General features: G+C 42.0%; 1 protein-coding gene across 8 annotated transcripts in view; it reads left to right on the top strand.

The window, feature by feature from the left end:
• Positions 1-13,195, top strand: part of LOC308342466 (myomegalin-like) — a 177,126-nt gene that overhangs the window by 127,286 nt on the left and 36,645 nt on the right. For 6 of the 8 annotated variants that reach the window (XM_080802904.1, XM_080802899.1, XM_080802900.1 and 3 more), the window contains 2 exons: positions 6,417-6,502; positions 12,045-12,277. In XM_080802904.1, the coding sequence (XP_080659030.1) occupies positions 6,417-6,502; positions 12,045-12,277 (319 nt within the window). Of the gene's footprint in view, positions 1-6,416; positions 6,503-6,773; positions 8,421-12,044; positions 12,278-13,195 lie in introns of those variants that run through there. The other 2 variants (XM_080802902.1, XM_080802903.1) reach the window with 2 other exon arrangements.

Raw genomic sequence — 13,195 nt, 5'->3', positions numbered from 1 at the left:
AACAAAATTGGCTTTCTTTTTCAGAAACTAATATCATGTGAGACCTGAGCATATAGAATATTTTCTCTTTTAAGGTTAAAATTTAGAGAGCTTTTTTTCTGCCTTTGCTCATGAAGAACCATCGGTACTGTAGGAAGAGTAGCTAGGAATACGGAGCTTATATGAAGCAACCTGGTAATAAAAATTAGAAGGAATGAGTGAGTGGGACAATATATCAGAGTGATTCCTGTAGGTTAATAGTTTTTGAGTCTTACAACATTTTCGAATATGGATTTAAGACATCTTCTCACTAGACATTTAGAGTAATAACTTTGTTGAACAACTTTATTATAATTAGAAGACAGGAATGTTGCTTTTAAGTAGTTTGAGTATTGACAAAAGGTAAGTCCTCAACTTCTTTATATGTAATCACATGAGCCAGGCCGAGTTTCCCAAATAAAAAACTTACATTGTAATTTGCTTCCAGTAGAGGATGAGAAGTGGAAGGGAAACAACATGTAAAGCTGACAATATGAATTTTACCGGATTTCAAAAAAGAATGATTAAACTTACAAAGTGATGTACTGATTCTTTTTGCATTACTTTCCCTTTATGTTGTTTAATGTCAAATTCCAGAAATAAACTTTTTATTTATCATACTGTTTTCCTTTTGCCAAAGCTGGAAGGATATAACCGGAAGTTCGGCAAGAAAATCTTAGATAGAAAATTATACGAAGAACAGGGGTATTAAGTAGATGAGCTAAATTGGTTTCTTTGTTCCCTTTAAAAACTCATAATTGTCTAGTGCATGCATGTAGCTTTGCTTTTAGTATATAACATAAATCTGTAGTGCTTCCTTTTGCAATTACCAAAACCATTGCTCTAAAATACCAACCTCTCAGTCTGTAAACTTTAGAGGCATGTGTGTGTACAAGGATGTCCTAAAAGTCATGAATTTCTGTTTCCACGAAGTATTAGTTTGGTAATAAAAGCAGTTTTACTTCTATCACTTAAAATTTTGATCGTAGGGCTGTTGAGAAAAAGTAAAGCGATTTCATAGCAATTTAAATGAAGAAGGAAGTGACATGTTAAATGTCCAATAACTTGGCATTAGATTATTTATAGGACCATTTTCCCACCCAAATAAGCTGTATATTTTCCTCTGGAAATTCGTTTCTCTCAATGTTAAACTGTGTTAACATTTGTGCTGAAGTGGAGAGTGTTCTTTTTAACACATAAGTGTTAGAATTTCAGCTAGTTGAGACACAGAAAATTGTTACTGATCCAATAAAAGTATCAAAGGCCAAACAGTAACCATTTGGTTTCATTCTTGAAAAGATGGATGAGAAGAGAAGTAGAGAAAGCTCATGTCTTTTTTGTTTGTTTCCTTATAGGAAAATCAGTACTAAAAATCCAAGTCAAAGTTAAGGCTCTGGAATGAGTGGATGCTTTTGTGATTTATTTAACTAGAGGAGGGACAAGGAAGAAACCTGGATTGTTCTTCTCTCAAGGAAGTGAGACTAAAGAAACAGCATTACTCTTCCCCCCAAAATGTGAAATGAACTCCCTTCCCTTAAAAACTCTTTCTTGTTCTCCTTGCTGAAGGAGAGCAGTAGTAAGCAGGATGGAGGTGTGAGGAGTCAGCTTTTAATGGTGGGTGGTGCTCCTCCCCCAAATGTTCCTGGAAAGGCCTGCTGCTTGTGTTCTTTGAGGAAAAGAAACGAGGCCATGAGCAGGAGGAACTCCTTGACATTACAGAATTGTCAGTCCCCCGGAAAACTGCTTTCTGAAAAAGTACAAGCTGAAAAGCTGCTTGAGAGGTGTTGCCATCTATAGACCAAGCTACACGGTAAAGGGTCTCGGCAGACAGCAGGAGCTCGGCCGCAGACCCCAGTTTTCTTTCCTAGCTACTTCTCTCCCAAGAGCAGAATCTATTTAGTGGAAGACTTCTACTTCTCAGCAGAAGCTTATGGAGGACTATATGAAAGCTTAAAGTTCTTTTTTGGTCCTGAAGGGAATGGATGCTGAGTTTGACAGGAGACCTTTTCTGTTGGATTCTGTCATACAGCATCATCATACTTAAGTCAGGGACAGTTAGTTGGCTCATGACGTGAACATGGAAGAGTTCTCGTAATAATGAGCACATGGCAGGTGCCTAAGAGTGAAGGTGAGATGTCCCAGAGCATCTGGTACGAGAGCCTGGTGCTCAGGGGAAGACCAGCCAGGGGCTTGGCACCGCATGCTTGCTCATGCTGTACAGTTTTTGTTCTCTGAATCCCCTTTCAAAATTAGTCAAATAGGATTTCTGCTACGTTCTGAGTAACTATGTGGGAAATACCACTCCTTTCCTGTTGGTTGAATAAAAATAGCTTAAAGGGGAAACTAATGACTGTAGAGTAGAATTTAGAGAAAATGGTCTTGTCAAAACCCAGTTTGGGCTCATTACTGAAGAATTAACAGTCTATGATTTTTCCTCTAAGGCTTATTCATACATGATGGAGTTTTAAGGCAGTTATAATGTAATAGGATTCTGAATCCTATTTGTAAAGCACCTGTCCAAAGGAATTCATCCTACTTTACTGACAGCTCTGTTTTTTCAACTGTCCTGTGAAGGAGAGACCAAAAGTATTACTTCAAGCCTTCCATTGGGGAAAACAGAAATTCATAAGTAAGGAAGTGCAGATAAGTGCAATCAAGATCATCCAGTTATAACATTAAGTATAAAATTTATCTCTGCAGATTACACTTAGGTTCTGTGGCCACCTTTTTTCAGCCCACAGACCATGTCAGTTTACCAATGATAATAATGCTTAAAGGCAATATTTAATGAGTATACACTGTATGCCAAACACTGTTCTAAGCACTTCAAACACAACAAATTCTTTGAAGTTCACTAGTGAACACCTGTATGGAGTGGATATCACTGTTTCCCCTACTTAGTAAGTAAGGAAACTGAGTTACAGAAAGGTTGTGGCTTGCCTAAAGTCACAGAACTAATGACAGAAGCAGAAACCAAACCCAGATAGTTGGGCTCCAGGGCCCATATTCTTTTTTTTTTTTTAAGATTTTATTTATTTGTCAGAGAGAGAGTACACACAAGCAGGCAGAGAGGCAGGCAGAGAGAGAGGAGGAAGCAGGCTCCCTGCCGAGCAAGGAGCCCGATGTGGGACTCGATCCCAGGACCCCAGGATCATGACCTGAGCTGAAGGCAGCAGCTTAACCAACTGAGCCACCCAGGTGTCCCCAGGGTCCATATTCTTAATAATTAATGCCATCCTCAATTTTAAAATCTCCACAAAACTATCCATTTCTGTTTCAATGATTAAAAGAATTACATGTGCATGACAGATTTTCACAGAAGGATTTACAGTATTTTATTTCTGTGTACTTTATCAAGTCAGCTGGTGGAGAATAATTTTCTAAATCTAAAAGGGAGTTTGGGGCATGCCCTCCATTACATATGTGGGTCTGAGTGTAGAAATTTGCACAAACCACAATTTGGGAACCGCCATCAAAGCCTCAAATAAAAAAAAAGTTTAATGAAATTTCTTCTAACGTGTAAAACTTAACCTGGATATAAAACCTGGAGAAGAAAGTTAAATTTGAAGCGACAGACTCTTGCTTTTCAGAGTATCTCAAATAATAAGCAGTAGGTGCACCAATATAAAGTATAGTAGATTTAAATCAGAAATTTAGAACATCACCAGTTAGTTCAGAAGATAGCATTTTGTTGCCTTGTAAAAGTTTAGAAAAGGATATTCCCTCATAAAAGAGAAATTATTGTCATTGATTAAAAAAAAATGGTAACAAAGGTGTCTAGTGTAAACCTACAGGGCTTTATGTGGAATAACTTACTCATTTCAATTTTTTCTATAAAACTTTTTCACCTTTATTCTAGCCCTTTCCCCCCACAGCCTTCAGCATTCTAATTCAAATTGGTAAAAGGCTGAGCAACTGTTGAAGTTTCCCTAAAGGAACCACAGCAGACTAAACTAGCTAAAAACAAATGAGGAAAGCAAAACTCCTATGTAGTAGAACGTTGGGATGAAATGGGCATGCCTACTTTGTCTCCATTTAACTCCTGATGATGTCAAAACCATGGTATTGTGACCCTGAGTGAATTACAGAGAGAACATTACCTTAAAATGCAGGCATGGCATCAGAAAGGCCAACAAAGGTAAGTGGAGGGCAGAACGTGTGAGATGAAAGCCTTCAAGACCAGTGATAGTCACTTTTTCCAATCGTCCCTTAACCTTACTCCTGGAACCTAGCCCAGGAATCCCCCTGGGATGTGGGGCAGCGTGGCCACACAAGCCCCCAAGAATAATGGAGATGAGTTCAACTCATCCAGCTGAGCTTTCTTCAACCACTGGAACATTCTCTAGCCCGAAGCTCAGAGGAGAAACAATGTGAAAACCAAGTTTTCTTAATCTGTCATTAAGTGGGACATTCATTTCCTTTGCAAGGAAAAAATAAAAGATTCTGATCTCTACTGTTGTACAGGGAATGATTTTCCAAAATTAGCATAGTAACATATGGATGTCCACAAGTGAATTAGCATCCTGGATTTCAGTGAGTTGCCAAAGCTTAGGGAGTCTGTTCATCCATCTCTCTGCAGCTCCTATTGTGAATGAGATGGTTCTGGGGCTGGTTTGAAAGAGTAAGTATTGGAAATCCCTCTTGTACAATGTCTGCCAGGGAATCTCTAACAATCTGAGTGATGGAATTACCTCTTGTAGGTACGACATTATTGAACAGGGCACAGGAACTTGGTCCAATGTTAATACTACATTCATGGAATGAGTCATAAGATTAGGTTGTTAGGGCAACATGCTTACTACCTTTTAGTACTTTAATAAGATTGGCCTGGGTCATTGCAAATACTCTGGCATGAACTTGGCAGATGACAAGAGATGGAATGAAGGTGTGAGCTGCCCCTGTTCACCTTATCTGCAGAGAGGATAGTGGATGCTCATTATTTATCCATGGATGTCTGAGCTCAGGAGCAGGTTCTTTGGTCTTGGAGGAAGAAGCAAAGATAAAGATCTGATTTGTCACCAGAAGGAGCAGTGAGTTGCTTCTATCTGAAAGTCCAGAGACTTGACTTCTTGGCGCAGCTCTTGTCAGGACTATCTGTGTAACTGTGGACAAACCACCTAATCTCTTTCAGGCACAGGTCACTCAGGGGTCAGAAGAGGAGTTTTAATAGGTTGGTTGCTGAGGCCAGAATCCGAATGAGATCTCAGGTTTCTCGAACTTAGGCAGTTTCTATAAGACCTGTTCTGTAGACACAGGGATTGTCATGGTAGATTTTCTTTGGTGTTAAAATGAATTAACCATCATAAATTCCCCCAACTTCAGAAGAAATCAGTAATATGGGCCACAAATCTTAATCTAAAATTGGATGGACAGTCTTTTATTATAACGATATGGAGAAGAAGAAATGCCCCAGCTTTGTTCTGTCCAATGTGGTGGCCATGAGCCCTGTGTGCCTAGCTGAATTTAAATTTGAATTAAATAAAAAAAGTTAGTTCCTCAATCACCTTAGCCCATTTCGAGTGCTCAGTACCCACGTGTGTCTACTGTATTGGGCAGCACATGCATAGAATTACAGAAAGTTCTATTTATTGGTCAACGGTGTCTCAGACCTTTGCCCAGACCACAAACTGCAGCTATTGTTCCTCCCTTAGTGCAAGACATAGATGTTTGTGTCCTCAGATGACTGTGTCCATCTTTAAGGAACAAAAGAATGTATTAAAACTCACTTGGAAGTATAAGAACTATAAGAAACCCTTCAGGCAAAAGATGTTGGGGGCATTGAACAAGAGTTTGAGAGAGGTGGGGAGGTAAAAGAAAGGAATTAGGAAACACCAAAACCATTCTGTGCCTTGAGTCTTAACTAGTCCTGAGCTTCTGTAGAATACACAGCCCCTAGAGGGGTGTTCCTCAGAGGTATGGCCACCCCATGACCCCAGAGATGGAAAAGGATGAGAAAAGCAGGTCTCCCTTAATCCCTAGGAAATCAGGGACCCTCTCAGTACTTGATGGTGGAGAAAAGGTTAGTCATGTTGGGCCCATGTTTCAAAGAACAAAGTTGTTATGTAGCCAGGCTGGCAGGACAGGAAATAGTTCAGGCTTTCTGGAAATAGGTGAGGGGGTAACCACTCTATCTAACAGCCAGCTCCTTAGGTACAGGTCTGTGCAGTCAAAGTCAGTGAATGTTTTAAGGCTTAAGCTTAAATATTGGAAAGTATCCGTGATATAAGTCTTTTCTGCAGATTTGGTACAGTGGTTCCACCTTCAGCCCTGCTGGCTGGGGGGCCATGCATATGGGGAAAGGAAGAAATCAGAGGCAGATGGCAAAAAGCGTAATTTCAGCTGCTGTCTGAAAGCCACCTGTGAAGGGAATCACCTTTCTCTTCTGGACTCACTTCCAGGTGCAGCTGCAGGGGACGACACTGAAGACGCTAGCACCGAGTTCACAGACAGCATCGAGGAGGAAGCTGCACACAGTAGCCAGCAAGTAAGTCCAAGTAAGGTTCTGGGTTCCCAGGGTGGCAGGCTCATAGCCCTTTGGGGTCTGGTAGTCTCCTGCAGCCCTTGTAAGCCTAGAGTAAGAAGATATCTTTTTATCAAAACCACTTCCCAGTCTTCTTTCCGCCCTCCCTGAGCTTCCCAGCCACGTTGCCAGCCAACCCCTATCCTCACTCCACTTTTCTCTCCAATCCACCTTTTTCCCCCCCTTCTATCTCTTGCTCCTCCTTCCCACCTTTGCCCCTATGTACCACCTATAGCTCTAGCTTCAGAGGAATTTTTACTTACAACAAGACCATGGACAGTTCCCCTCTTGGGTTTTTGTATCTGAAACACACCACAGAAGACAGGAATTCATCGGAGGGCTGCTGGGGGAGGTGGCAGGCCTAAGATCCACTTCAGGAAAAGTGCTGAGAACCTCCAAGAGGATCGGAAATGCTTCCAAAGCAGGGATCTGTCCTGGTGAAATCTCGTTACACAAAACAGAAGTCTGTTGGACAACCTGACAGACCACCCAGGTTGGGACACATCAGTGACCAGCAGGTGACACTTCAAGAGCAAACCCCTATCAAACCTCAGAACTTGCTACCCAGGGCTGAAATACTGTTCACACCAGCCATCACTGAAGGTGTAACCAGCAGTTCGCAAGCTCAAGAGTTGAATGCCTTGGACCTCAGAGATTAAGTCACTGACAGTGATCCCAGTGCACTCACTGGCACTCCTGTGTGTCTCCACCTTGCCCAGTGACACTTAGCAATCACACCTCCTACATGGACTGTGCCTGTGAGTCTCTTTTTATTAAGGAGAAAGTGGATCATTTGGTATCTGTCCTTCTGTAGAAGTAGCTGGGCTTTTCCAATTTTAGCTTCCTTGGAGCTATTAGAGAAATTGCTGGGAAAATGAGGTGCTCTGGGTCTGCCTCTATACCTCCTGTATAAGAAAAAGAGGAGACCAACAAAAAGAACCTACATGAGCATTCCTCAAATCTCATTGGACTTGGCACAGTCTTTGGCTCTTGAGGACATGAGTAGTTGGCTGTCTGGGATACCTCACGTCCTCAACACCATTTCTTCCCCTTCTACCAAGATCCCCTTTTTGTTGCTCTAGCCATACCTGACCCTTGCTTCTCCCTTAAATTCTTGCATGAATTACACTTCTCCTTTTGCTTGAACAGCTTCTTCTAAGTTCTCCTAACCAATGCTTGTGACTTTAATTATGTACTGTACTGCCTCTCAGACAGATCCCTCTGCCTCCCGCTCCTTAAAGTCTCTGAGGGGCTCTGGGGAGAAGAGAGGGATCTGCAAGATAAGCAAATGTCCATTCTAAGAGTTAGATTGGGGTATCAGCCGGTCATGTGGTTATTGCTGCTGTGGACAGGATTAGTTCCAGAAAAAGTGAACAAGAGGCACAGATGTGAAGACAGCCAGATTCTGATTGACACGATCTTAACTATGAGTAGTCATGTGAGCCCTTTGCTCTAGTTCTCAGTTGTAGGCAAACAGGTTTGTAAAGTTATTCCTTCTCAACCTTCCTTCCCATAGCCTAGCATGGAGCAAATAACCAGGTCCCATTTTGAGAAGGTCAGTTCAACCCTGGACTAAACCTTTTGCATTGGGGCAAGTGTATTTCCCTTGCAATGGCTGCCCTATTACTTGGCAGAGATATTTAATAAATTATTTGTTAGCCTTTGGATAGGGCTCATGATAGACAAATTTATATACCTGCTGGATGGAGAATATCTTGGGTAAGCATAATTTTCTTTCCATCACCTTTCCTTGAAAATCAATGTCTAGTTTTGGGTAGGAGGAACCTTGGTGTATGAAATCATTGTAAATTCACTTCAGCTTTTCTGGAGTTTGAGGGCGTGACTGTCTGGCTGCCAAATAAATAAAGCTTGTTTTGCTATAACTGTTGTGTCCAGATTCTCAAAACTGTGTTTGCTGGTTTCCGGCGAAATAGTCTCTTACAGTTAGGCTCTGAGTTCCTCTTTGCCACATCCTTGGAAGGTAAACTTTATTCAACACCAAGCTACCTTCCTATCTCAGGTATACACAGACTTCCCCTAACAAACACATCCCACATTGTGTTCCTTCCAAGGCAAGAGCTATCTTTTGGCCAAAACAAGTTGCTTCATCCTTATTTTTAGACTCGTTCACATCTGGAAGTCTCAGGTCTGGCTATGTTGGTAATTTTCCCCAGGTATCTCCCACAAAATCCCATTCTCAAGCAAATGTAAGGTCTCTAATAAATAACTAGGAAATGCCTGTGAAACAAATCAAGTATTGCCTTTCTTCATTTGAATGTGTGCAACAGAAAAAAGTTATCAAGTATCAAATGCAATGAAGGAGAAAAAAGTCAGTAGATGTCATGTGAAGAACTTGAAAAAAATCATTAATGCCTTTCACATGTGTGAGAACTGATTTACATTGTGAAACATATGTCATAGGGTAAAAATAAAACAACGTGATTCAAACAGGAGATCAGACTTGCATATGAATTTCTGTAGGGTAAAAGGAAACCCAGCACACACAAAAGAGGTTTAATTATACCATGGAAGCAAAAGAACAAGTGAATTAGGAACTGGCCAGTGGGGAGGAAACTGTACGAGATATAATTAACAATAGACCTAAAGGATTCGTACTAACACCACACATACTGAAAGCCCTGGGGTTTTATTTGGGAAAACATATAGAAATGTCAACTTTCCGGGGCGCCTGGGTGGCTCAGTGGGTTAAAGCCTCTGCTTTCGGCTCAGGTCATGATCCCAGGACGCCCCACATCGGGCTTTCTGCTTAGCGGGGAGCCTGCTTCCCTTCCTCTCTCTCTCTGCCTGCCTCTCTGCCTGCTTGTGATCTCTGTCTGTCAAATAAATAAATAAAATCTTAAAAAAAAAAAAAAGAAATGTCAACTTTCCATAGATGAGAATGAAAAACTGATTAAAAAGCTAGATTCTGAGTCATTTTTTCATGCATTTACATTTCAATTTTAAAGATAAGTTAGCTTAAAGTAAGCTTCCTCTGACACAGAACCCGAAGTAGCTGGGAAACAAATCATAGCTCTATTTTCTAATTTTAAAGTGGGAAATTAGACCAGGTGTACCTTCAGGTCCTTTCTGGTATTGACATTCTGTGGTTCTTTATTTTTTATTTTTAAAGAAACTAGGTGTATTTAAATCAGTGAAAGATAACGTGCATTTAGAAGGCAGTTTAAACATAGATAGGTATAGATGGGACACCTGGGTGGCTCAGTCAGTTAGTTGGGCATCCAGGTCTTGATCTCAGCTGAGGTCTTGATTTCCAGGTCATGAGTTCAGGCCCCATGTTGTGCTCCTTCCTGGGTATGGAGCCCACTTAAAAAAAAGATATCATTAAAATGAGATTTTTTTTTTTTAGATTTATTTATTTGAGAGAGAGAGCACGAACAGGGGGTAGGGGGAGAGGGACAATCAGACACCCTGCTGAGCAGAGAGCCCAACATGGAGCTCGATCCCAGGACCTGGGATCATGACCTGAGCCAAAGGCAGACACTTGACCGACCCAGAAGCCCCAAAGTGAGATGTTATTTTTAAAGAGAAAAAACACTTAGGTTTTAGCGAAGAATAAAGTGCCCATATTCAAAGCTGATGGTAATGTTTATTTATTTATTTTTTAAAGGTTTTATATATTTATTTGAGAGAGAGAGAGCACAAGCAGGGACAGGGGCAAAGGGGGAAGCAGACTCCCCACTGAGCAGGGAGCCGGATGTGGGACTCAGTCTCAGGACCCTGAGATCAAGACCTGAGGCTGAAGGCAGATGCTTAACCTACTGAGCCACCCAGGTGCCTTGCCAATGTTTATTTTAGTTAAGTTCATTGAAAAGGGTTTATATAGAAAGGTAACATCTCATAGTTTAAATGAGGGGTTGAGATCCTAAATTTCCAAAAGTGGTTTTATCCAGTCCCCCTTTATTTTGTCCCAAATGCTTGGTGGCACATGTGGAGATAGGCCAACCTAACTGAGCCCGGTAGGAGAACCAGAGAGGCAAAAGTCAGGCTCAGAACCCGAGGAAGGCCTGGGAAATGAGCAGCTGTGTCTATGCATCCTTCTTCATTCTTTTCTTTGCAACCTCAATGGCTGTGCTACTGGCAGATTCATGCTGTGAATCGACTCCATCTGTGCAACCTACGTCTTACCAAGCTCCATTTCGAGCAGAAGTCTGTGGCTTTGTGCCAGGCCAAGCAGCTCTGTCAGTCATTGATCCATTTAAGTGGCTGTGGGCCCTGTTCTGTTCTATATATTTGTGACCTGAATGAAGGTATGAAGCATGTAATTAATTCTACAAATCATGCCCAATCAAGTGACTACTACTTGATTTATGGAGATGCACATAAAATATTTTGAAGACTTTGATCATTGAGAAATGATTCTGGATAGCCAGAACGAATTTACCAGCGACAAGTACAAGCCACACTGTTAATACAGATAGAAGAAACAGCACAAGGCCAAAACAGCTGTGGGACAGAGGTGGGAAATTGGGAGGTCAACATAGACCCGAAGCTAAGTAGAACCCCAAAGTGCAGTCGCCAAGAGGAGAAAGAAGCAACATAGCATTGGGATGTATTAAGATTAATATTGGATGGATGGACAAGAAACCCTTGCACAAAAATACCTAGTCATACATGGAGTGGGCTCTCATACTCAGGTTTTGGTTTCTATACTTTTAACAGTGTGGGGGAAACTGGAGAGGAACCCAAGATGAACAATAAGAAAGTCTTTAAAAAATTCTCCTTTGAGGAAAAGCTACATGATCTGCTTGAGTTGACGCACTAAAGAGTAACTTCAGGAGTATCCATGGAACATAGAAAGGCATTGGGAAGTTATTTCCACCTTGTTTTCTCCTCAGGTGCTTAGATTTGTAGAGAGAGTTTGCCTGTCAACATCAGCGCAAGAGTGATAAACAACAAGTGCGCAGGTGGCCTCACTTTAACTTCTCCGTAGTTATGGGGTGTGATTCTCCTGCTACCAGTGAAATTAAGCTGCTGTTTTACCTGTGGCTGAGTGCCTCCTGTCTCAGTCTTCCTTTTTAGGGCCTGAGGTGCAGGCTTGGCCTTAGGATCTGAGAGCGGTGTCTCAAGCTGAGATCTTTATAGTTAGGGACTTGGATATTGTGGCGTCAAGGAAGTTTCCTGTCTTGTAAGAAGCCTCTCACGAGACTCGGTTCCCCAGGGAGAGAAGAAATCAGCATCCACACTCTCTGGTCCTGTGTAAACCTTAAATGTTTTCATTGGGTTTTTATTTATGATGGGCTTGTGTTTTTTTTCTCACCCACATCTGGATGCGGCTCTTCCTGCCCATGGCGGCAGTTCTGAACACTGGCTCTCTCGTGTCCTCCCCATCCAGACCAGTCTCGAGGGCCCTTATGGCTGAGGAAGTCCTTAGGGCGAGCTCATTTTAGGGCTTTTTTGTTCCCATTAATGTCTGTCTTTGCAATCTGATGTTCCTCTTGAATCCTCTCTCATGACCTAACTTCTTCAAATTATGATTTTCTTTCAGCTCATCAAGGTGGCCTTGGAGAAAAGCCTGGCAGCTGTGGAGACCCAGAATGTATGTTTTCCTCCTCCTTCCTCAGCAGGAGCGGACAATAACAGAGGTCTTCAGGAGGAAATGCTCCACCTGAGGGCCGAGATCCACCAACACTTAGAGGAGAAGAGGAGAGCTGAGGGGGAACTGAAAGAGCTAAAGGCTCAAATTGAGGAAGCAGGATTCTCCTCTGTGGCCCACATCAGGTAGGACACTGCCCAGAGGAGGAGAGCCTGCCCATCGGGAGGTCACCATAGTAAGGGAGTTCACCTCGCTGCAACGAAGGCATTTGTGCTGCTCTCGGGCTTCCTGGTCCGCATCCCAAGCTCTGGGCATTAATGGTTCAAATTCTTAAGAGAAAACTCAATAATATCGGATAGTGGTGATCATTCAAATTATTTAAATCTGGTCTTAATTCCATGTAATAATGCCCATTATTAGCCATAGATTCACAAGTGAAAATCTCCTGCTGTATGACAGGTGTTGCTCTTTTGCATTGACTGGAACATTTTGAAGAATGTCCTACACGGGCCCCTTTGCTTCCACTCAGCTCTCTCTTAGTGGCATGAATCCCTAAATCATTGAACAGCACTTTTAACAATCTCTTCTGTTTTGTTAACTTTACAGAAGTGGTATAGAGCTGATTCATTGGTTAGACTGACCACTGTGTTTAGAAAATATATATTTACTTATTTGAGAGAGAGACAGAGATAGTGAGAGACAGCACAGGTGGGGAGGAGAGAGAAGCAGACTCCCCACTGAGCAGGGAGCCTGACATGGGGCTTGATCCCAGCATCCTGGGATCATGACCTTAGCCAAAGGCAGACGCTTAGCTGACTGAGCCACCCAGGTGCCCCTGGCCACTCTGTTTTTCATGGCATTTTTCGAAAGATGCTTGGGGAACAGACTGATAAGGTAGGACTAATCCATTCATTCATTCATCCCTGAGGGTCTTAACCATCGTGGGGCCTGTTGTTTAGAACACAGCAGTGCGATTGTACAATTTCTAATTCATGCCCTATAGTTTCCCTGCCTATTATGTGCCACTTAAACGTCCCCAAGTCATAGAATAATATTAGTGCTGAAGAGGACCTTGGCATCTAGCCTAATCCTTATTTCATAGT

Source organism: Martes martes (assembly GCF_963455335.1).
Source record: "Martes martes genome assembly, chromosome: 4".
NCBI classification, from domain to species: Eukaryota; Metazoa; Chordata; class Mammalia; order Carnivora; family Mustelidae; genus Martes; species Martes martes.
Note: the sequence above shows the minus strand (reverse complement) of the source record. Positions and strands in the feature narration are given on the sequence as shown.